Genomic DNA, 26,478 nt, shown 5'->3' on the forward strand with positions numbered 1-26,478 from the left:
CACACACACATGCACACTTACCCCATTCCACCAAACTGGTCTTAATCCCAGGAAAAATAATTAATTCACACAGACCCTCTCCCTTCTCTTGCCTCTCTGTCCCTCTTCTAACTTCCCCTTCTCTTTTCGCTCACCCCTCCTCTCCCTTATCCGTCTTAATAAGAAAGCTCTTTGACTCCTCCAGAGGCAATGCGGCTGAGGGAGGGGAGGGAGGGAGGGAGGGAGGTCTGTAATGGATTTAGGGCCCCATTTTTAATTCATAGATTAAGACATTTGCTCAGAATAAAGGCAGGGAAAAATGGCACATGGAGCAGCATTAGATTTAATGTTGCTCTATTCAAGTCATTTCTGTAATGCTTTTGGCCTTAAATTAACTATGTTAAAATCTGGCTTCTGCTATTCAGGCAAACTTTAGAGTTCACGTTCTGTCTACCTACCCTGACTCTCTTCTTGATGCCAACAGGAGTAACATAAAGCAGCTGGCAAGGGAGCCAGAGCTGCATCCCACGGTGCTAATACTAATCCCTTACAATAACAAAATTTATGCAAACTGGGATGGACCCTTATCATGTCTTCTCCAGCAGCTAGACCTTAACATTATATGGGATATACTGTAGGTCCCCAGCCTTATTCCAGCAGCTGCAGGTTTGCATATTGATGAAAGTCCAATATCAACCATTATCCAGGATCCTAGGCAGACTGAGGCTGCCATGAAAGCTATGGGTGCACCAATACCAAACTGTTTTCTTGGTCACTTCCAGTTCATTTCTTTAAATATAGTCAAACTCTAATAATCACCATCACCAATCGTCAACACTGAGAAGTCTTCAGAAAATAGAAATGTTGTAGCTAATGGAGTTCGAATTGCAAACTAGATCTTGAAGGTTTATCTTCTATTGCAATTATTGTGAAGGAAATGGTTAAAATGCAGCTTTTACATTACAAAGAACACAAAGAAATCCTCCAGGGATGACTAAATATTTGCAAATATTGGATTGGCCGATGATGAATAGGATGGAAGATAAATCCTAGGGTTATGGGGAGTTCAATTATTGTTGTATTTCAGTTAAATTCAGGTTTTTCCTTTCTTCTCAAGTCAAGTTTGAGTATATGGTGGTGGTTAGTGGTAAGTATCCTAAAAGATCAGCTCCATAATAAAAAAAAAATATCCCAGTCGTACTTGAAGAGCTAATACTAAGTTGAATGTTGGTAATGTTTTGGAGCTAAATCAGTGAAAGCACATCACTTTTTACTTTTGACCTAAACAGTAAAAGCTTTTTGTCAGCACATAAGCAAAGTGAGGTTACAGAATACAGGGTGAGATTTAAGTATATGGGGATGAGAGATGTACAAAGGATCCAAGCGATGAAGGACTTTATATTGAAGTGTAAAATGCAGTGTGCAGCCAGGACTGTTGAAATATGCTCTTTGCATTTGGTGTTGCCCAGAAACCATCCTGGTGCATTCTGGTCCAGATGCTGATGGTCTTTTGCATAATCATTTAGACACATGAACAAAGAAGTGAAATAATCTAGGATTTGGTCGGTTTTTATCTCCAGGCGGTGTTAATGTAATTTTAGCAACATTTCTTAGTCACAGGAAGCAGGGACCAAACCAGGACAGACAGGCTCATTAACAATGATAAGAAGACAGTCGGCAGAAGACAGAAGTATTTTTAGTGGTAGAACATTTAGATTAGATGTGGGCAGATGGATGTGAGGCGCAAAGTTAAGTAATTCATTTAAATAAATTGGGGTAAACCATTTTAACAGAATTGATGAGGGGTCAGCAACAGGTAAATAGGAATTAGCTGGCTGATTAAAAGACTTAAATGTGTTCTTTCAACAGAATAGCTCAAGAACATCTGGCATTTTGATCATTTTAAAAGGGCTGCTGGGGTGCACTGCTCTGTTGTTGGCTTCTAAAATAGATCATGAATTATGTATATTAGCAGTAACATTGGAAAAGTATGAGCCTCCGATGAACAGATTTAATATAACTCTGCATGGGTTTTTCCACTAAATCATGTTATTGGTTTTAAAGGATGTGGAACCTATCCCCATGTGTACCTGATGACACTGTTAAAAAACTACTTTATGTGAACACCAAAGTCCTTTTTTGTCTTTGTTATTTGTTTGTTATTACAGCAATAGAGTTCTTTAGATTATGTTGTGTCAAAGTGAAACAGTAGTGGTGTGGTGGGAAACTAGAAACTGAGCAAAATATTGTCTGTTTTCAAGATGGCTCCATGTTTGCTTCCATGTACACTTTCCAACTACAGTTAATTAAAACAATAATACATCTATAAAAAAGAAGTCACTGCTTGGCATATTATGTTGTTTTAATTGATCACTGGACTACCATCTTTGTGATAAAGAGACCAGATGGTTGTAACTACCAAGTGTATTGTAGGAAATTCAGGCCTTTGAGCAGTCATTTATGATGTTTCATTTATACCCAAAGTACAGTAAACACTCTCTTTCTGTCCTCTCCCTTTACCAGATGTAAATGACAACGTCCCATTTTTCACTTCCTCCATCTACGAGGCTTCAGTCACTGAAGGGGCTGAGTCAGGAACATTGGTTTTCCAGGTCTCAGCCAACGACCTAGACCTGGGTCTCAATGGCAAGGTGAAAACCAACCTGTACACACACTCAACACACACAAACTGTGGATTATCCAAAAGGTAGAAACAAGCACTTTCATCACTTGACCTCTATAATTGTGTCCCTTCAAACCAACCAGATCTCCTACTCCCTGCTGGAGGATCGTAGTGGGGACCACCAGTATTTTCGCATTGACCCAGAGTTTGGATTCATCTACTCTCAGACAGTGTTTGACCGTGAAACCAAAAGCTCGTACCTTCTCGAGGTCCAGTCTGTGGATGGATGGGAGTCAGCACGGCCTGGCAAACATGGACAACCCAACTCTGGTAAGAAAGACTGAAAGTACATACTGTAGTACATGTCTCTGCTGAATTGATTGTTCGCTGTAGTGATTCTTCCATATGTCAAGTGAGTGTTAAGGACAGCACTCGTACAAGCTATCCTGAAGTGCCTTGGTTGGATTGTTGAGCTAATAGTATTATAGCTTTCAAGTTACCAGGATGATGAATATGTCCGCCACATAGCGATGAAACTTACTATAACACTTGGGAAACATTTAATATTTCAATTACCCCGTCTACAATAGAAAAGTATGAGTATACGTGAATAATGGCTGTCAAGCATCTGATTAACCTGCTGCTATAACAGCCTTCACTCCACTAGAAATACTGTCTACATGATTTTGGAAGTGGTCTTGAGGGAGTTCCCTCCATTAAGCCACTAGAGCGTTAGTGATGTTCGGTGATACGGCCTGGCCCACAGTCGGCTTTCTACTTCGTCCCTTAGGTGTTGGATGGGGTTAAAGTCAGGGATCCTTGCTCAGTCAAGTTCTCCCATAAAAGGAAAAAAAATAAAATTCTTTAAACAGCTGCTTCTTTGCACCGTTGTGTTTTCGACAGGAAGTTATCAATAATAAAAAAAAGCTAAATACAACATTCTTCTTTCGCCGTATTCTGGTTTAAAAAACAAAGTCTTCCCTTTCATCACTCTTAAAAATGTTTTATCAGCTTGACTTGGTATGTATGTATGTACTAAAGCTACAGTATATTGAAATGGTTCCATTTCAGTAAACTCAGTTCATCCCTAAGCCTCTAAAAATTCAAGTCAAGTCAAAAATGCCTGGTGATATTCAGACACTAAATTTCATGATTTCAATTTAGATCTGAACAGCATGACTCTAAAATAACATTATGTAACCCAGCAGCGTTTGTAGATTGGCAAGCAGAACCAAACGATCAACTGCTCCTAATTGTCCAGACCGTAGCTTGGAAGCACAGGTGAGGTCCGGCCATAAACTAAGGTCTTGAGAGTTGAAGCATGTAATTACTGGCAAATTGCTTATTGCAACACTGCTCAACTCTAACTCCTGGCTGCTGTTGTCAACGTCATCACTCTCTCCGTCACTGCCCCCCCCCCACCCCTTGCTATTCCTGAAAGGAGTTGAGCTACTGGTGCAACAATAAACTCATTCAGACTTCTCAGTGCAAATCTTGCACAGAGATTTAGAGATTAGAGGTGGCAGTTTGCTTGTTTACTTGGTACTGCTGCTTTTTGACGGTTTGGAAGAAAAGGCTTCTGAATTATTCTCACCTGTCCATACGTTCTAAACCTGCAGCTTTGTGAGACAATGGCCTCCTGCCTCCACAAGTGGGGGTTGAGTGATGGATGCAAACAAGAAAAGTAATTCATGTTTTGAGTTCAAATGTAAAGAGTTCTTCTTATTTATATCTATTTTTTAGGTTTGATTGCTTCCCTGGCTTGATCTGATGTCACATCACTGTCTATCCCTGACCCTGGCCCTGACACCGAGGAAAAGCAATCAAGCCTGAACTCATGTAGCATTAGAATTTCTTACTTAAGGGCTTATCCCAAACCATGAAACCCACCTCAGGCCATGCATCCATCAAACAGTTGGAACTGTGCATTCAGGCAGGTTTTCCTAACAAACTTGGTTTTCCCTGTAGACGTCCAATTAGCGAAGCATCATTCGTCACTCCAAACTAGACATCCCAGTGCTCAAGGGTCCAATCACTGTGTTCTTTGCACCTGCACAATCAAGACTTGGCATCACACATAGTGATCTTTGCCTTATGTGCCACTGCTTGGCCATTGAAACCCATGCCATGAAGGTCTTCACAAACCATTCTTGTGCCAGTGTTGTGTCCGGAGGCAGTTTGGACTGTTGTGGTGAGTCAGTGCCCTTCTGTGAGCTTGTGTGGCTTTTCACTTTACTGCTGACCTATCACAGAATTTGATCAAGAAACATATTTAAAACTCGATATCCTTTGACACTTCCGCATTAAAAGTCAGTGAGCTCTTCAGTACAACCCATTCTGCTGCAAATGTTTGAAACTTAAGATTTCCTTGTTGTATCCCTGATTTTTTTTTCTTGCACTTCCTAGCATTGGCTAATGCAGCTGAACCCACTAACCCACATACTTTATTCATACTGTATAACGTGTCAAATAATGCTGCAGTGGCATGGACAATAATATAGTTGCTTCCAAAGCAGCTATACCATAAACAAGAATTTACCTCTGGGTTTTCTGTCTGATATATGATCTGTAGTAGCTGTTAATTTCAAACATGAGCTCATTACACCACTTATAGAAGCATCATCCTTTGTGTATTAATGCAAACAGATTGATGTAATTGGTGAAATGATTCGGTTTCTGTTGATACCCGAGTTGTTATCCAGTTTGTTTCTTGAATGTGGCTGCTGTTACATGACTAAAAAAAGGAGGACAAGCACAAAGGGGGAGAGGGTTGCAGACAGCTGCTCTGTAGGCTTCATTTAAGGCTCCAAATGTTTATTGAAGGCAGCGATAATCTCTGTTTTCCTCTTTCCATCTCTTTCCCACATCTGTTCATCTCTCCCGACTGAAGGACCAAAGGCCATCTTTCTCTTTCAGTCTGCTCCCTCCTCCATCTCTCCATTTCTCTCTCATTTGCTGCCAGATGAAATGCATACATGCTCCGATGGTAAAATAGAGACATGAAGAAATGAACAGCTGTTGAGACAGATGGGTGGATGGAGAGAGGTGTTGAAGAACCGGAAAGACAGAACCAGGATATATTTTTAATAAATATGATCATGGATTATTAACAGATCCTCTCTCTAGGTTTCACTCACACGGCAACGTAAACAGAAGTTAAATATTAAGCAGAACAGAGACCGAGAGACTGCAGTAAAGCTGTGGGACTTATTCTATTTATTAATTTATTTCTGTGCTATGAATATTAGATGAGATGGCATGGAGAAGGATGGGTGACAAGAAAATTAACAGATACTTACCATGGATGTGCAATGCATGTCAAGGCACACACAACAATTATTGTCAATCTCTGACATAGCGATTTCCACAAGGAGAGAATCTCAGTGTGGCGTGAGAGAATTTTACTCAACACTCCAGTAAACCTTGAATGAAACGTACCTCACTGGATCTTTAAAAGCTGATACCCTCAAAAGCCCATCCTGGTGCAGGCTGAAGGAAATAAACAAACAAAACAAGAAATCCAGAAATAAAAATCTGTTTTCTAAAACCAGGGGGGACTGTAGTCTTTCTCATTAAAAACACGGCAGAATACCGAACTACAACAAAACTTACTGATGAAAGGACAGAATACCTTCATTCAGATAGTTAAAAATCTATTTTTAGAAAGATAGACCTGATATAAATCAGATTTATTCACTGCCTCTTCCTAAATCAGAGGCTTTTTTTGTCTCCTTTTCATCTTCCCCTTTGTAACAGATGATGGGAATCTGCTGTCAGAGCCCTGATCTCTAAGACAGACGTTATTCTGGTTATTAAGTCTGAACATTTTTTTTCAAAGATACTTGAGACCATTGCTGGAATTGCGCTGGTACTCACATCACCTTTGATTTAACCTCACAGCACACATTGTATTTAAATTAGCTAAAAGTATAGATAATGATTTATCTGCTGTCACTGCTGGAAACACTTCCCTGTGCAAACTGCTGACGGTCCTTATCATTGTAATTGCTACTTGAACCATTAATCAGTTCCATATTTTGATTTGGATTTATTTTAATTCCATTTGAAGGTACTTTGTATTTGCGTGTTTGAGAACTTAATAACAAGGTTGTGTCCTTCAACAGTGCACAATGAAGTTCCAGCTGTGCAGGAAATTAACAAAAATAAAAACGCTCACTTCAGTTATAAGTTGCTCATTAATTAATTTACTTTTATTTTTATATAGAATAGACTTTAACAATGGAGAGCATTGCCAGTGGTATTGTATGTTGTTTTAGATAAAAGCTCCATGCCAAACAGCTCAATGCTATTACATTTTTTTATTCTTATTGAAGGACTGTTTGCGATCAGGTTTGAAGGGCTTCATTCGTTTTTTGAACTCCAATAAGTGACATGCACACAGAAAAAATTCTGACACAATAGCATGGTGGTCTCATTGCTTCATTGGATTAAGAAAAAGCATTTGACCATGTCGAATTTGGCTTGGTTGAAAATTATCTGTGGTTGGATAGAATTTTCTATAATGAACTCCATGCTGCAGTGTTCACCACGAGACTGCGTCAGTCTGATTACTTTAAACTATCAGGGTAAGTCAAGGTTAGGTTCAGTTTGACTTTGAACATGAACACCGACATACACACACGCCATATATAAATGAATATTACAGTCTCAAGACAGCAGTACATGGCTGCAGAAATAACCTTGATGATCACTGTCTTCACAATGTGAAGGCAGACTCTGCTGCTGCTTAGAAGTGTGTAGGGTGGGGCTGGCTGTGTGATTTGTGCACATACATGTCTCTTGAAGTGTAAACACATGGATGAGAGCGGGAGGATGAGGATACAGTGCTGCTACATCTGCTTAACCACTTTCTGTGTTGTTTCTCCATCCCTCTCTACCATTTTCTGCCTCTGACAGATTCTGCACACGTGCAAAGCCTTTGCATCCACGACTTGTTTTGTTATAGCTTCAAGGGCTGCATTAGTTTGCTATCTGTGCTATGAACTGTATACAATCTTTTCCACCCTTGCTTAAATAATTTATCTCATCTTGAAGCATGTATTGCAAATTATTCTCGTTTTGATACCAATATCAAAGGAAGTGTAATATGTTGAGTTGCTCAACTACCGAGCCTCACACTGATGCCCCTAGGGTGCTTTGTTCCTCATTTCAGCCTGTGGTTAGATGGTGAAGAAAGGAAGAAACAGCTGGAATTTAATGTTAATATCAACAGAAATACCAGACACAGATGACAGATATAGAAAAGTGGTAGACATCAGTGGATGGCAGGCAAAAAAAAGGATGTTATTTTTGTTTTTGCATCTGCATGCATGAGGAAATATCTGCCTTCCCATCTGCGTATGTGCGAGTGCGAGTGTGTGTGTGTGTGTGTGTGTGTGTGTGTGTGTGCTTGCACACCGGTGGAAAGTGACTAAATTGTTGCTTTCCAAAGAGAGATAGACAGATGTTCATGTTTACATTGACAGAATAAGAACAACCTTATGTTTATAATCGTCTCACTCCCCTCTTTCTCTGTTTCTCTCGCTTCCTCACTGTCTCTCATTCTTTCTTTCTTTTTTTTTCTCTTTCAGACACGGCCTATGTTCGCGTTTTTATCAGCGATGTGAATGATAACAAGCCTGCATTTGCACAGACGTCCTATGAAGTTGATGTGGATGAGGATGCTGACATAGGCTTTGCCCTTCTCACTGTCAGTGCCAATGATGGGGATGAAGGTAGGTGGTTTGAATACCAGTGTATGAGTGTATGTCTAGGAATGGGGGGAGCACATATAAACAGGCACATAGTGAAATCCTTCCATTTTCCCTCACTCAAGAAATTTTCACTTGCTTTTGTCTGACCCCCTTTTACTTTGACAGAAAAAAGTAGTTTGCACTTCAAAACATGTCATGAATAATGAAGCAATATTTGAGTATTAAATAGCCACTGTAGACAAACCCATCTAAAATAACCTTCAATGGAACGTGGGAAAGAAGCTGGTGGTGTAATGGTGCAATGTTTTGGACAAGCACCGGTAAACATTTTTTTCTTTCACTTAAGTCATCTTACTGTTAAGATGTTGCAACCCCAGAGACACAGACTGCAGCTGGCAGATGTCCTTGAAACCATCAGACGTGACTAGTGTTTTCCTTTTAAACAAAAAAGTGGATGCATTTTAGAATGACCACATAGTTTTTGGCCTGAAACTTAGTCTCAACCTTTAGTTGTATTTTGTAGGATAGTATATGACGACAATAATGCCATTATCTCTTAGCAAAATATTATGCGTGATGATATGGTGAAATATTACTGTGAAATATTACAGTTTCTCTGGTTTGGGATGAACAAGAACAATGGTGAATTTAAAGCTCCTGGATGTGTATAAACTGAATTTAGATTAAATTTAGTCCAACAAGAAAGTTCCAAGATTCCTTGTTTTGAAATGTTCTGTAATGTAATGTTCAGAAAAGCCAAGACCGCCATTGGTCTGAGGAATGACAAGTTTCACACGTTAAGTACTGTACATGTCACAAGGGGTGAAGGAACTGGGTAGGATCATAAAGGATTTGTTGTTATTTATCAACAACTCAATCATTCATTCATTCATTAATTTCTATACCGCTTATCCTGCACTAGGGCAACTCAACCACAACTCAATCAATCAAAGCAAAAAAAACTGATTAGAGCTGAGCTAAGTCATGTTAATGCTTCATTCATTGCAAACCTTCACTAGAAAGAATGCAAATGTGATGCAATGATGCCATGAATGTGAAGATGCAGTGATTTTTCCGGCAGCATTTACTTACTGTTCATTGAAAGAGTTGTGGTTCACCACTCAGAAACACACAAGATGGCATAATATATCAACGTCTCATCTTATCATGTGCCCCCCACCCCCAACCCCCCTCTCTGCCTGTTTTTGGATTAGATTGCATCAGGAGTTTGATGATATCTAGCAATATCAAGTCTACTCTGATCTTTAGAAACAAAGACACAAAGTCTTTCTGTTTTACAGTATATGCATATAACACAGTTAGGTCAGTCAAAGGCTGCTAAGATTGAGTTTTGGTTTTCATGACCTGTCTTGGGATGAATAATGGTAGCTAATAGCTACTGTAGCTAATATTAGTATTTTAAATCGAAGTATTACTTGTTCATGTTGCTGTACTGTATTTCAAGTGGTTGCCACTAAGTGGGTTTCAATAGCCGATGGCTCTAATTTCCAACTTGAGTGTAATGGCGTGTGGTGACTTTTATAGATAGGCAAGCAGAGCCAAACAGCCGAGCACCCCACCTTCCAAAAAAACACCTCCCTAGTGTGCAAATAAGCTGTACAGTAGTACACCAACAAGAAAAATAGGAACAGCTAAAACACACCTTAACATGACAGAAGTGATAGCAAATCTATTTTAAACTTAGAGCTTGTGCTTAAATTCCCTCTCCTCCATCCTGCTGCACCCTGTATGGACATCATCACCTCCCTTTCACCACACTGTCTCCCAGCTGAAGGATCCACTGATTCTGTGCCATTTTTGCAGAGAAGCAGGTGTAACAGGATGATAATTAAATGTGTCAGTTAAACCTCATATTCAGTGAATGTTTAAATCACGTGTCATTTATGTCAGAATTAATTTGCTAAATTAATTTGCCATATGTGCAATATTTCAGGTTTTTGTTGTTGTTGTTGTTTTCCAACATAACCCACCTCCTCAATGTTTACAAACCTGGAGATCACTGAACATGGAGTGATCACTCCAAGGTATGACTCTCACCTGTAGTGGCATTTTGTGACGATGTTTATGATAAATCTAAAATTGGATTGCACAAATGCCCCTTTTCATGAACTGAATCAGCTTTATTAATGTATTACTATTTTGAAGGGAACAGAAACTGTGTGCCTGTTTGTGTGTTTGTTCTTGTACTTAGTACGTTGTGAGGGCCGGCAAGAGTTTTTAACCAACAGAGTGAGAACATTTTTGGGAAGTGAGGACATTTTGGCTGGCCCTCACTTTTTCCAAGGGCTGTTTGAGGGTTAAGACTTTGGTTAAGACTTATAATTCTATAAGTTAGGTTAAGCGTAATTGTTAAGCATTTGTTTTGGATGGTTAAGGTTAGGTTTAGGAGCTAGGGAATGCATTATGCCAATGAGTGTCCTTACAAAGCATAACAAGAGTGTGTGTGCGTGTGTGTGTGTGTGTGAGAGTGAGGAAAAGAAGACAGAGACTAATATAGGAGAAGCTTACAGGACCTACAGTGTAAGTTTTCTTCTTGTGATGATTGGTTTTGTGAGTCATCACTTCTGCCAGACACTCCCTTGCTCACTTTCTGTCTTTTTGTTTTTTAATAAGATCATTGAATACTAAAGCAGATAACAAATTCTGATGACAAGTACAGTTTGAAGTGATGATTCAGCAGCACACATTTCTGTATAAAAATTCCAGGTATTACTCTAACAAAAAACAGGACTGAGTGCATCTGATTAGATTTGCATCTGACAATCCAGAAAAGGGATAATATACTGTGTCTGTGTGTGTGTGTGCGTGTGTGTGTGCAAAAGTTTTGTATACAGTGTGCTTGAACTGACCAATCTCTGACTAGTGTGAAGCTAGAGTTGAAGCACAGCTCACATCAATGAAAATGCACCATTAGTTTGAATTGGTACCAATCGTTATCATACACTAATCTCTACCTTCAAGTTGGGTCAAATGCATCTTGGGATCTATTTTTGGCTTGTTACAGTATTTTTCTATTGTGAAAATGTGTACATCTCCCAGTGAATGTCATCATTATTCAAACCAACTGGATTTAATCCAGGGAGAGCTTTGACATTGTGATGTTGGATTTACTGCTGCTATAGTCTTATTTAAAAAGAAAAAATTATATGCTGGTAAGATGTTAAAGGGACAACGAGGAGTTTCTAATCGGTTATAAAAAAGTCTCACGTTAATGTGGATGAATCTCCGCTACCCACACTTGTTAATGGGCCCATTTTCGATAAATATATCATTCTGTCTCTATCGTTATTTTGTTATTATTAGTGGTGGCGGAAATGCTGGTCGAGCCGACCAGCGTTTCTTTACTTTCAGTTTCGCAACGAGTCATGAGAATAACGTAGCTGAATCGCCGTTTATGGTCGGAACTACGGTGGTATGTGAACCTCTTTGAACCTCTGACTTTAATTATTGATGAATGAAAACATGAGTCCGTCTTGCGCCGGTCAAAAGAATTTTACGGTGCGCGCGGAGGCTCATAAATGTAGTGTGAAAACGCTTCGCTTTTCCAAAACTCCTCGTTGTCCCTTTAAGAAGAGTGTTTCAGAGTCAAAGCCAGTCAATATTCTAGCTGTTATAGGTCTTATTATCTCTCAAGAATTTGCCGAAATGACCCTGAGAAAAGAAATTTTAAATTTCAGCCGAGCACATTCCTCCCCTGATTGACGTAACATGTTGATACTCTGATAACAGATAGCTAAGCTTGTGAAAGTTCTTCTCTAAACACAATGCATTTCTAGCCTTGGTGTCCCTGATAGCCACAGCCAGTGATGTGTCCATTGTGGATCAATTTTTCTACACTGGAGCAGGAAAGATTCCTTAAAGCACCATGAAGATAGAGACAAGGGAAGACTTTGTGTACGTACTGTAAAGATGAAGAGAAGAGCAGAGAGAAATAGAAGGGAATGAGGTAAAATTCAAATTATCCAGCACTTATAATAGCCTAGTGCAGAGGCCTGCTGTGAATCTCACATTTCACTGTGATAAACAACCTCAACACATATGCACATAAGATCACAAGAAGTCACATATTTACTTACGTAGGTGTGTGAGTGTAAGAAGCTCGTCTTAGTCTGGAAGAAGGATATTACCACCAACTGGGAGGGATGGAGGGAGCAGTAATGCATGCATCTGTCTGTGTTTGATTTTCTTTTTGAGGGTTAAGTAAGTGGGGGAGGAAAAACAGGAGAGGCAGCCTGTACTGTATAATGTGCATATCACACAGCTAATAAAGCTAGCATATTCAGGAAAATACACAGCCAGAACTAACTCCTCATTGCCAGTAAACCTAGTGTTTAAACCAAAACAAGTGTAATATGAAGATATAGAAGCTGTACATGGCCTCAGATGCCAAATTTGAAGCCTCTCTCTGTATCCGTTTTTTTTTGGCTCTAGTGAAACCAAAGGTAAGCAAGACCTGCTGTGGAATTACACCTATGCAATGATCTTAGTGAATCTTCTACATACAGTAGAGCAGATCGATGTGGCAGTCCATCACACCTACAGTCTGCTCAGTGGTAAATACTCACCTCCTTTTGGCTTGAAAGGTTTTTAGTTGTTTAGTTACTTTACACAGAGGCCAGAAGATATTAAATTTTACAGACATTTCAATTAAATTCCAGTGGTGATGAGTTTCATCTAAAAATCGTATCAAAATCTTGATGTCAAAATATGGAGACTGAATATTTTATTCTGCAAATAGTTTCATTAGAATATTGCTTTTAACTCATTTTTGTTAACCTTTGCTTCATAGTGATTTATGATTTTATGCCACTCCTTCATGCTGTGTTGACAAATGTCACTTGAGATTACGTGGTATGATGACATGGTATGATGCTGTGTCTGAGAGCTTTGCTGAGGCCAACAGTGTGGAGCATCTAGCTTTCCCTACTTACAACCAGTATAAGCCCAAATAGCTTACGTCTGTTCTTCTGGCCAGCTCATGCTCAGATGACTCTTTGTGTTGTAATTTGTATTAGTGTTGCTGTGATGCTCCATTTACAGTGGCAGTCACCATTTCTGCTGTTCACCTGGACAAGTGTCACAAAGCGTGTTGAGTTATTTTGACAACAGCAATCTTGAGCTGTCAAGACCGGTCTTAGTTGAGTGCTTAGGTGGGAGATGTGAATGTTTACTGGTTATTTTTCACGTTTTGCAAAGTTTATTAACTCACTCAGAAAATACTTTTAATGTAAATGTTGCCATGTTTGTTTATGTGATAAAATATTAAAAATGTGTACTGAAAACCACCAGGAATCCTAAAGCCTGCCCTTTGGGAACCTCCAATCAAATGCCTGCATGTTTCTAAAACAGTATAGCTGTAAAAAAACCATAATCTCTTGTTTATGACCGATAAGATTACATAAATACACACATAACATGCATATGATAATCCGTCAATAAAGCAAGTATGATAAGTAGTAACTATGTAGGCCTACTGTACAAGTATAATATGTATAGGAACACTTTTCCTTGATAGGTAAAAGTCATTAGCCTACATAAGAAAATGTTTAATTGATGACTGTGTCCTAATAAACATTCTTGTCAATGCTCATCAGAACAACATGTTGTAATTAATGTATCTGGTTTTAATTCATGTTGTCAGAGGATATTAACATCTATTATTTTGATAGTGATGATAGAACAGGGAACAAACGATCTCTTTCCAAACTCCAATTATAAAGTACATAAAATGGTTGATGTCTTTGCTATTTGTGACATCTGCCAGTTTCTAATTCTCTTTCCCTCTGTGTTTGTGTGTCCCCCCCCTCACCGCTCTTTTGTCTGTGCACTCCAGTTTGAGTAAAGCTCAGTACCCAGGGAGATGAAAAGAGTTTTGAAATTGGTACACTTGGGGAAAAAAAACATTAATTTCCTCTCCATTTGTTTGTGTGTTTTAACTATTGTTTTATTCCCTGTTCTGGTTCTTTTTCTCCTTTGTGTCTCAGCAGTTTTGTAAACACTTCATTGACTAAGGCAAAGAAAGCAGAGAATGAGCGCGAGCGCACCGAAGAAATGCAGTAGCATACTGTATATCCCTAATGTCTCATTTACAACACCAACAGACAGTACAAAACAATCTGGATTAGGGGCAATCTCCTCTCTCCTTCCTTGACTTTCATCTTCCTAATAAGCTGTGGATCTTATTTCGTCTTCAGAGGTTTCTCCTTTCTCCTTCATAATAAAATAAGAGGTGGTGGAGGGTGCAACGGCGGTTAAGAGGCTAGCCTTGGCTTTGCCCATAATTGCATTAAGGGGGAACATTTTGTTGATCAGGACCTAATATACTGTATTAAAAACGCTATGCAGAGCAAAATGGGGATTATTAAGTGAGGTAGGCAGAGGGAACTTCAGGAACAACAGAGGGAGGACATCAAAGTAATATGACATTAGATTGCTTGGGACAATGGGATATTAATTATTCAGTGAAAGATTATTGCTTAGTGATTAGTTATATTGTGTTTTAGAATCCATGCAGTTACTTCTGGGAGAAAGACCGAAAAGGCACAGGGTTTGATTAGGTTTTATGTTTTATGTTAACGTTCTTTGTTGCAGTTGGTCCTTGGCCACATGTTGCACAGAAAACCAGATAACTCTAATGTGAATCTCTGTATAAAAACCACTGCATTGAATTCTGTTGGCATTCCTCTGGTAATAAGTTCACTCTAGCTGTGGTGGCACTGCGACCGTAATCAGAGATGATGATAGAGCTTAATCACTTCCACAGATTTACTCTTGGCTGCATAATAGAGGTTTTTAAGGACTTTGACACAACCTGGAAATAGTGTGTTTACAATACACTGTCACTGTTCATCTGCAGTTCGAATGAGAGCTCTGTGCTATCTCCTACTGTACACAAGTGTGGCAATGAGGTTATTCAAAGTTCAATTTATTCACCGTGTCAAAGACTGCTTTGAATGAAATGTTTACAAGCTGCACAACACAGGAACTCATTGTGGATCTCTTTGTGCAGTTTGGTCATTCACAAAGGTTCTATAGCCTATTAAATGTCTGACATAGGAATACATAACCACAGTAACACTACTAACGGCATGGGCTTTTTGTTTGCATTAATTGCCCCCACCCTCCAAAAAAGGACTTCAAATAGATGTGATTGAATCCTTCCTACACTTTGAAAAAATATATATTTAAATGTCATTACTGTCAGCTTTCGATAAAAAAAGCCACAAATTGCACAGCTGCAGGAGATGGCATGATATTTGGATCAAGTATTTCTGATACATTTAGCCTAATCCCACATTACTCATTCTTGTCAAACCTATTCATAATGTTTTGATAAGTTTGCTATTTAGAGAAATGATTGAAAAATGAAGTTCGCTTGCTGTGTTTGGTTGTTCTGTGAAGACAAATTGACATGATGATCAACTGTATATTATAGTATATAAGTAGTCATAGTTTGTGCATCGAGTATAGTCTGTCTTGACAGTAACAATAAAAGCTTCATGTACTGTATTAGAAATATTTTAAGAGTTAAAAGTGTAAGTGTTTAGTGTATCAATATGTTGAGCAGACTATTAAATTGAAATGTGATTTTAGAACATGGGTGTGAATTAGCAAACGGAACACCCGACCTCTGTTTGCAAGGGTGTCACATCACCTTGACCACCTTGCCTTTTCTATTTATATAACATTGACTATACATACATGAATTAATTATTCTATTATTTTTATGTACATTTTTTTATTGTTTTTTTTTTTTAAAGAGTAAATACAACTCATACAGATGATGTTTGTCTGGGCAGAAGTCACCTGTTGATTAGACACCCAACAATCAGATGGCACCAGAGACTCCAGTGGTTTCAGTTGGCTGGCTAAAGCAGGCTCATATAAGCTCATGCCTATTTTATTTCCTGGCCACAGCTCTATCATGACTCGCTGTAGGCCTAGTCTGCTTTGTCAAAATCTAAAGTTCATTCCTCATTCGTCCAACATCTGGTTCTGATCTGCAGGTGGAAACGCTAAGCTACGCTACCAGATCACTTCAGGAAACACAGGAGGGGTATTTGATGTTGAACCAGAGGTGGGCACTATCTTTATTGCCCAGACTCTTGACTATGAACAGAACAAAAGGTAAGAACACACCTGAGGGAAGAATCCTTTGATGCTTGTTTTTTTTTTTTGTATATTTATTTATTTGGTACAGTACATGCTATAGCTTTAAACTTCACTCTTTCGTTCTTAAAAATCACACCTCAGTAGTCATTGTGCCCTCAGAAATAACTTCTTTATTTTGTGAAAGTCTGTGATGCAGCTGAAACTTTTTCTCAGGTACAAGCTTCATGTCCTGGCTTCAGATGGGAAGTGGGAAGATTACACAACAGTGACGGTAAACGTGGTGAACAAGAATGACGAGGCTCCGGTGTTCACCGTTAACGAGTACTACGGCAGTGTAACAGAGGAGCTGGATGGCTCGCCAGTGTTTGTGTTACAGGTACAGCCCAGTGCCGTAGAGATAGAATCTGTATATCCATCCCTCTGGTACAGCCCAGTCATTCGTTATGTGAAGGTTCTTTTTTTCAGTTTTCTGTTTATTTAGCATATTATTTGTGTAATCACATCCAATTGACCTTACACCAAAGTATAACCTGAGGTGTTAAAAATATTAAAAGTATGCAATCTAGGCAGCCTATCGATCATCAGCTTGGGAGAATGCTGACCTCTTAGACGTGAGTTTTAGCTTCAGTCTTTTAACCAGTCAACCAATCCATCAATCGTTGTATTCAATGGCTGATAATTTTTGCTAGAAATTCAACTAGCAGGGTTTTTTCCTACATAGATAATTTGATGCTTCAGGTACCACCACCAACTTATTTTCATCCAAGAAACCCCTGTAGCCTATAGTTTTAAGAGCCTGAGCTTTGTTGAATGTGCCTTGATGAGAAAAGTACATAATGAGTTGTTTGATTGAGGATCTATGTCTACTGCCTTAAGTCAACATCCCATCTATTATACTTTCAAACTTTGTTAAAAAGCAGCTAAAATCTGGTTCAGATTGAGTTCACCATTATTTAATGCTGCCCCTTTTTTCTGTTTGAGCTTCATTTTTGGAAATTGATTTCACTCATTATTCCTTAATTACTGCGTAACCATGGCCAGATATGGTCCATTGCGAGATCATCGGGGCTTTAACTTCAAAGCTATGTGTTGTATAAGTTATGATCCTGGAGAAAAGAACAGACATTTAAACTTGTGTAAATTGCCACACTAGTATACATCTAGTTTTGAACAGATCAAGCTTAATAACGCATATTATTTCCTCACCACCATTAAGCCTTTCTCAATTACATGAGACTACGCACAGTTTGGTGTGAAAGTTATTCATGGTAAGCCCGGTGCTCTCTTCCTTCTTAACATATGTCAGAGCACATTTCTTAGCCCTTTAAAAGAACACAGTTAATTTTGGCTCTACATCACAACGCAATTACTCTGCTAAATTGAAACATCTTTGGCCTGCCCAGGGTGTAATTGCTGATGTGTTGAGGATGAATAAGAAGGAGCAGACAGAACAAGAGAGGTAGAGGAGGTGTGGGTTGGGTTTGAGTAGGCTGGATCTTTGCCAAATTTACCTAGTGAAGAGTTCATAACTGCACAGAGGTGTTGTGAAGTATTTCCATTCTGGATGCATTGCCAAGTCAGCAGCATTTCAATAATTGAAGAGTGTATAAAAAAAGAAAAGAAAGAAACTTGGTGATTACATTCTCATCTCCCTCTCTGTCTGACTGTGCCTTTGATGTTGTAGGTAACAGCGTCTGACCCAGATAAGGATGCCGACCAGGAGGCCCTGCGTTACTCTCTCCACGGCCAAGGTGCAGAAAGCGAATTCATAATTGATGAGGTCACTGGCAAGATCTACGCCCAGCGGACCTTGGACCGTGAGGAGCGAGCTGTGTGGCGTTTTGTCGTCCTGGCCACGGACGAAGGTGGCGAAGGTCTGACAGGCTTCACCGACGTCATCATCAACGTGTGGGACATCAATGACAATGCACCTGTCTTCACCTGCGCCCCCAGCTGCCACGGAGACGTGGCGGAGAACTCTGTCGTGGGGACGTCTGTGATGGAAATGACAGCCACCGACCTGGACGACTCAGCTGTGGGGCAGAACGCCGTGCTCTCTTACAGGATTGTGGGTAGTTTAGATGGCACCAACATAGAGCTGGAGGGAGTGCCGACTTTCTCAGAAATGTTCACTATCAACCCCACCACAGGGACAATCTCTGTCGCCATGGGAGGTCTGGACAGAGAGCAAGTAGAGTCCTACCTCCTGGTCGTGGAGGCCAGAGACGGGGGAGGGATGACAGGTACTGGAACTGCTACCATTCAGATTAAGGATGTGAATGACCACGCTCCGAGGTTCACTGATCACTCCTGCCTGGCAAGGATTTCTGAGAATGCAGAGCCCAATGCAGAGGTGGGTCTGGTCTCACTGTGGATAAAGCACTATTTTATAAGCTTATTGTCCAGAAACCAGCACCTCTCAGTTTTCAAAATGATCATATTCTGCAGATGTATTTCCCTGACCTTTGCCTACTTATTTATTTTGTAATAGATATTTCTTCTTTACCCACGTCACAATTAACATAAAACATAACTTTGGTTTTCCTGCTTCATTATTATTTTTCCATGAATGTAAACACATTATTCATTGACTAAATTAAACCAAAAGCAAACTGCATTATACATTTGAAGGGGTTTGAGGTATCTTGATAAATCTTGACACAAATTAAAGCTACTCTGGTGGATATTTTTTCTTTATTATGCCATGGGAGTTCAACCCTCTTCAGATCTGTGCAGTTTCCATTTCCTTTTAGTTTAAAACATAGTGTGTATGTATACAGTATATGTTATGTATGTGTAGTTCCCACTCCACAGCTCTCAGTAAAACAAAGTTTGCTACACTACCTGCTCAGTGCAGAGTCTAAATACACCAGTGAGTGAGACATCTGTCAAGCTGCAGTGACCTAGATATTTTTATTAAAAAAAGGGGGGGCAGTTTCACAAAGATAGACTGTAAATGTGGCATAGATCAATCCAACAGTCACACTTGAGACAAATATCTATATTTGGCTGTTTCACAAAGCAAAATTTAATTGTATACTATCTACACTATGCTAGGCTTAGAAATGGGCTTTATTGTTTCTAGTCTTTAAAGCTAAGAGTGGCGTAACAGTGCCGACTCTGCAAAAATCTTTGCATAAGCAGCCGTGGATGTTGGCATTAATTCATCACGTAACTGCTAATTACACCAGCGGGAGACCCATGTTGCTCTGTTTTCTAGTGCTGGTTGGGTTATTAAGTCATTGTCTGCTTATATGTTTACCCATAACAGCTTGTTTAGCCTAATAGTATAAAGGTCATAGTGCAAATTTGATATTATCATCTGCCTTTGGGAGCAATATATGTTGTATTTTATATTAATACAATTTCACAACAACAACAAAAGAATATTTGAAACATTTTGTTCAAGCTGTGGTTGGATTGTCTTTATACAAGTTGTTAGCAACCTCAGTCTGCACTTTTTCAAATGCTGCTACTCTGCTATTGTCAGAAATACAGCAATAACTAAAGGAGATCTTAATTAATGCATTGAAAACGAATGACTCCAACACCCCCTAAGGGATGGAGCTGACATACTTTATCCACATGATGTTCTGCTTGTTCTCAGGTTTTGGAGCTTGTTGCTGAGGATAGAGATACTGGAGAAAACGCCCAGCTCACCTTCAGTGTTGTGTCTGGAGACCAGGAGCAGAAGTTCTACATGGTCAGTCACAAGCAGGAGCAGCGCGGCACCCTGAGGCTGAAGAAACGCCTGGACTACGAACGACACAGCGAGCAGAGGTTCAACCTCACCCTGAAGGTATAATGAAGAGGTTCCAAAAAGTTCCCCTTCAACCAGAAAGCCTTGTGCTTTGAAACTGTGTCTCTAATTTAATTTTTGTGAAAGAAGCCCTCAGTTGAAGGGTATGCAGCATGTGTGAAGAGGATGTAGAAAAACAGTCTGAGTCAAGGCTGACAGAAGCCAGATGATGAATGATTCCGTGGCGCCTGCTGTTGAAGTGCTGAAATATTAAATAGATTTTTGCAGGCATGTTTAATGTGGGTAATTTCACATACAGAGTGTTCCTGCAAGATTTTGGGATTAGTTGCAAGTAATTGGAAGAAAGGTTTTAGATTCTCTGTAAACAATAAGTTAGTTGTTTTTGTTTATTGCCCATAAATCCCACTAAGCAACCTGCCAGAGAAGAGAAGGGAACTGTAGAGCCAGTTAATCACAAAGTGTCATATCAGCTACCTCTCACTTAAAGGGATAGTTCACCCTAGAATGATATTTCGCTCATTATCTACTCACCCTCATGTTGACTAAGGGCTGGAAGAGTCCACCGTCCCTTCTCTGAGTTACAGGGGGTCTTGGCGTAGCAGTGCATTTCAATGCAACGGTTGCAAAGGGACACCAGAGCTCTTCGTAAAAAAACACACACAAAAAAACATCCAAATACCTCCATGATGCTCGTATGTAATGTCCGTCTTGTGCTGAAGCCCCAAATTGCGTAATTGTCCCGAAAAAAATTAAATAAGTCCACATTCCAAGCATGTTTGTAGCATTAGCTCCTAGTGTCTGTTGTCCGGCTCTTCTGCTGCCAGCGCGCATGCGCAAGGTTCTGGCTCGTACAAATACGGCTCAGCAAAGAAATGCAGCTCGTCCTCGACATCAAAATCTTCAGCCATGGCTAAAATATGTTTTAAGAGGCCAAAATTGCACGAAAAAGTGTTGTCCCGGTGCAAGGCAGGCTATTACGGACTGCTTCTAGTCCTTCGCCGGGGTAAACAAGGAAGCGAGTCGGGCTCAATGCGAACCTTGCGCATGCGCGCTGGCAGCGGAACCGGACAACAGACACTAGGAGCTAATGCTACAAACATGCTTGGAATGTGGACTTATTTAATTTTTTTCAGGACAATTACGCAATTTGGGGCTTCAGCACAAGACGGACATTACATACGAGCATCATGGAGGTATTTGGATGTTTTTTTGTGTGTGTTTTTTTACGAAGAGCTCTGGTGTCCCTTTGCAACCGTTGCATTGAAATGCACTGCTACGCCAAGACCCCCTGTAACTCAGAGAAGGGACGGTGGACTCTGAAAATTCTTCCAGCCCTTAGTCAACATGAGGGTGAGTAGATAATGAGCGAAATATCATTCTAGGGTGAACTATCCCTTTAAACTTTCCACAGGAAGCTAAAGTGAGAGCTAGCTGTCGGAAAATAACCTGAAACCCTAAAGGTCTGCTATACACATAACAACACAACACAACACACTGCTTTATAGCCTAGGGTTTGATAACAGGTGGTTGTTGCTGTCATTTTGTCACTTATTTTATAACCTCTTGTAGATGTTGATGCACAACAATTGATTACACTCAACAGTTGCTAGAAACATTCTAGCTCAGGTTTATTGGGACTAGATGATTGTGTTTTGTCTAAATCTTGTCTGTGGACTTCTGTGACATTTGAGATTGGATGTGGTCCTGGTTTCAGGTTGAAGACCTCGACTTTTCCAGCCTTCTGCACTGTGTGGTCGAGGTGGAGGACTATAACGACCATGCTCCTGTCTTCATCCCGCACTTCCTGTCTCTGACCCCGCTGCCTGAGGACATCACCGTGGGAACAAGCGTGGCACGTTTGGTTGCCAGCGACTCTGACTCGGGCCAGAATCGTGACATCACCTACAGCCTATCAGAGGACTCAGATCCAGAAGGGCTGTTCACCATTGACCAGTCCGGGGTACTTTCTGTAGCCCGGCCCCTGGATCGGGAGAGGGTACCTCAGCATCACTTGGTTGTCATAGCGACTGATCATGGGGTTCCACCTCTTACAGGCAGTGCCACAGTCCAGCTGCCTCTATTGGATGTGAATGATAATGGACCAGAGTTTGAGGCAGCCTACTCCCCAGTCGTATTTGAGAATGTGGCAGGACCACAGGTAAGTTGTACTGCATCTGAACTCATGTATATCACTATTAATGTGATGTGAAGTTGAAGGAGTATCCTCTATTAGTGTCATAGTTAGAAAAATCCACCATGAGCAGGTCACACCGCCTCATGCTCTCCCTCCTTGTTTAGGTAGTAAGGTTGAACCAAACGTCGACCCTCCTCCAAGCTGTGGACCAGGACTCCCCCGAGAATGGCCCACCCTTTCACTTCAGCATCTCCTCCGAGTATCGCCACAGCAATGATTTCTACCTCCAAGACAACCTAAATGGCACTGCAACACTGACAGCCCTCAGAATGTTTGACCGTGAGCGGCAGAAAGAATTCCTCATTCCTGTTATCATGAGCGACAGTGGCCGTCCAGCCAAAACAGTGACCAGCACCCTAACGGTAACCATCGGTGACCAGAACGATCATGCACACCTGGCAGGGGATAAGAAAATCTTCATCAACAGTCACCGAGGTGAGAAAGTCATCTCCATCTTCAGGATAAATAGGGCCCTGTAAAAATTTTTCCCAAATTCAGTTTTTTCCGCTGTAATTTTTGGAAATTATGTTTTTTTTACCTTTTACTCTTATTTTACTGCCAAAAAGAGTGTGTTTTTAATGTTAATGACTAAAATGTACACAAATTGAATAGAAATTACTTTAAATTTATTGAGGTAACAAACAACACTTTTCCTCCATACCTTAAGAACAAATACTTCATGATGTAACCTAACACTGCACTATAAGTACCTCAAATACCAACAAAATATTAATGCTTGAGCTTTAAACTGTTTCCAGTAAAATAAATATATTAGTTTAAAAAACGATTTCCTTGTTTTTCACATAGCTTTTGGACAATAGGTGGTCATTGCATGTATTTTTACGCTTCCAGTCAACAGACTGTTGGCAGAATTTGCAAAACAACAGTTCAGCTGACACATAGAAGTCACCCGGGAACTGCTCGGCTCTGTATTGAAGGGTTAGTGTCGAGTTTCTTAGTTTTTTCGCCGACGCAGACAGAGCCATGGGAGCCATGTGCCACCCAGATTTGCTTCCCTCTGTGCAATTTTCCCCAGATATAAATTCCTCTTCCACTCGAAAAGAGCATTTCAGTCAAATTCCGCTATATTCCGTGTTAAAAACAGATTCTGTGTTAATTGGCCAATTCTGCGATTCCATCCGCAATTCCATGATCACGGAAATCATACATGCTCAGGGGGCAGTTGCACAAGAGGTTTAGTTTTCCACTAAGTATAATTGTAAATAAGTAAATTAGTTATGCAAAAAATTTAACATTGACATGGATAGTACAGTGGTAAATTCCAATGAAGGCTGTTGATTTACTGCCATTAGCACTTGAGGTACCTGACGTGATGGTGTACACAGCTGATCTATGGACAGCAAATAACTCTACCCCGCACCTGACCAGAATATGGCATAAAATTTAGAAAATGATGGAGCAATCATTAAGCTGCAGAAAGCAGAGGTATCCAGCTCCAGACAGCTGGACAAATCATTAACAGCCTGCTGGTAAAATCTTTATTGCAAAATCAATTTTTCATTGTAGAGGGTGTCTCCTGGTCATTGGACACTCTTCTTGGAAGGCATTTTCTTCATTTATTGTCATAAACTCAAACCATGAGAATACCTACAGTACTGAACAATTTGAGGTTGGAGAAAACATAAGGGTATTTACGAACTGTTTTTATTTCAAGGAAAACCTTAACTCCGACCTAAAGGAAAATCTGTACAGTAACATGTATCAAACATATTCCAAATACACTTAGAGCTTTAGGTAGTTTTCTGGATCTCTGGGTGAAACTCATCCTGCCAGCCAATTAATTCCTAATCAGTGTGCTGTAATTAACACACACACATAACATTTTATTGTGTTTTTCACCTCTGCCTCCACCCACTCATTGTCACCACATTATCACAGCCTGCATGATTGGTGTTAAATCAGAATCACTCCCATGGTGCTATTCTGAGAATCACAAAGGCAAGCCACAGCTTGATTTGACATCCAGTTAGTCATACTCACTTTTCTTCATCAGCATGTACTGTATGACTATTCCAAACAAACACATGTACACAAGCATCTTCACTTTGAATACAGCAAATCTCAGATTTTGTACCTCAAGTAGCCTTCACATATTAAGATGGTGGGGGGGGTTCAAGGAAAAAAGGTTGGCAACCACTGCTCTAGATCATGACAGTGACTTGTTACCTCTCTCCTGTTTGTCACCATACATAACTTTTTTCACATACTTGCTACTCAATTAACTGACAGACTGAATTGTGCCATCATTTTTACCACTGGGAAACTAACAGTTTGTTTCAGTGGTGTATAACTTTTTCTCCAAAACTCTCTAGAAAAGACAAACAAACAGGCTGAGTTTTACTGTAACATGTCAGAGTGTGAAGGGTACCCTCAGGATAATTGAGAGACGGCATCAACAGTTCTACATGATTATAATCACTCTGCATTCAAGCAGCGTTTCTGCTGTGCATTTCCTTCTCCCTATGCCAGCCACCTCTTAGTTGTGCAGAAAGTCATGCATAGAACATACACAACACATACTTTCATACACATGGAAATACACATACACAGAGGCAACATCATATGTTTTCCTGAATAACTAGAAGGTCATTATAGAGCTGTCCAAGGCATCCTGTGCAATGACAAACAGACACACAAACTTTGTATTACACAGCTAATGTTGTCAAACCAGTAAACTGATCAACTGATGTGTGTTTCTTGTCATTAGGCCGCATGCCAACCACGGTGCTTGGAAAGGTCTACTCTCCCGACCCCGATGACTGGGACAACAAGACGTATGTCTTTGAGGGACATGTGCCAAGGTAAATGGTTTGCCGCTTCATGGACAACATGTTTGTGCTGGATGTGTCACATTTTAAACCTATGGAGGCAGAGAAAGAAAGCCTCACTCCGCAGGGTAGGTGGTGGCAGCAAAGTGACACTGACAGAAAATTTAGAGATAGAAATCAATAGGGCCTCGTGTGTACTGTGTCTGTGCTTGTGAAAGCCTGTCCAAAAGGCACACTTATCACGGCGGGTATCTATGTGGCTGGGTGACAGCTGCTGTTCTGTTCCTACACTATTTAAATAATATTTTTCCTGTAGATGGTACACTGCTTTCATGCCATGGACTGTGTTACATTTCCTAGCCAACTTTTTGGTGAAAGGTCTTTGATTTGTCGTTTAAAGGTAGAGTCTGTGTAGGTTTGTTCATTGCCATTTGTAAACACAACATTCAATGTGGGCCCCTCCTCTCGGGCTCAACTGCGCACGCACCCAGTTGAGCTGAGCCGCCAGGCCACCGTGCCGTGGGCGCTGCAGTGGCCAAGTGGCCAACTCTGCAGACACAGTCACCGCCGCACATGAGTAGAAGCCCATCGGTGATGATTAAGCAAGATTTATTTTGTCTATAAGTCTATATTTAAGTCTATATTAATGCTACTAAGAAAACCCTTGTCTTTTGCAGACTTCAGGCTGGTTCATAATGTCCTGTTTGCTTATGTCAATAATGTCTCACATAGATTTTTTCCATTGTTTTCATATTAATTCTATGCCATTTGATGATTGATTTGATTTATTGAAGTCCACTTTCTCAGATAGCAATGTGGTCAGCAATCAACCACCAAGCTGCCTCCCTGATGTATTGATTAAGCCACTACACCCTCATTAAATCAGCCTGATAACTCTGAAGTGTGCTCTTCAATTCTTCTCCATCTCTTTCTTTTCATCACTACCTCATCATTCTCTCAGATTTTTTTTTCTCCTGAGGCTATTAACTCATTTCCTCTTTCCTTTGACTCTTGTATTTTCCTGCACCCCATCACACCTTAGTGTTCATCTTCCAAACTGAAGTAACTTAACATGACAAACTTTTGTCTCGTCTCATGGAGTGAAGGTTGGATGATGAGTGTATTAACGTTTTATGACAGCTGCTGGTGTTTTCAAGCCTCTCTGCTGCATTGGCTTCTCACCAAACGGAGCTTATCATAGCTTGTTCTGGTCTTTTTCATAAATTTTCATTTCAGTGCATCAAATCAACCATAAAGCTGTGAGTGTGCATGTTAGCCATTCATTT

The 26,478-nt window shown here is 40.2% G+C and overlaps 1 protein-coding gene across 1 annotated transcript in view; it reads left to right on the forward strand.

Moving 5' to 3' along the window:
* Window positions 1–26,478, forward strand: part of LOC146990018 (neural-cadherin) — a 325,636-nt gene that overhangs the window by 156,740 nt on the left and 142,418 nt on the right. The window contains exons 14-23 of the mRNA XM_085767491.1: window positions 2,503–2,630; window positions 2,746–2,932; window positions 8,194–8,337; window positions 16,344–16,464; window positions 16,663–16,825; window positions 18,134–18,802; window positions 20,057–20,248; window positions 21,924–22,367; window positions 22,508–22,838; window positions 25,132–25,225. Coding sequence (XP_085623617.1) covers window positions 2,503–2,630; window positions 2,746–2,932; window positions 8,194–8,337; window positions 16,344–16,464; window positions 16,663–16,825; window positions 18,134–18,802; window positions 20,057–20,248; window positions 21,924–22,367; window positions 22,508–22,838; window positions 25,132–25,225 — 2,473 coding nt within the window. The remainder of the gene's footprint in view (window positions 1–2,502; window positions 2,631–2,745; window positions 2,933–8,193; window positions 8,338–16,343; window positions 16,465–16,662; window positions 16,826–18,133; window positions 18,803–20,056; window positions 20,249–21,923; window positions 22,368–22,507; window positions 22,839–25,131; window positions 25,226–26,478) is intronic.

The sequence above is a fragment of the Trachurus japonicus genome, chromosome 3 (assembly GCF_045865225.1).
Source record: "Trachurus japonicus isolate A0001 chromosome 3, Traja_1.0".
Lineage (NCBI taxonomy): Eukaryota > Metazoa > Chordata > Actinopteri > Carangiformes > Carangidae > Trachurus > Trachurus japonicus.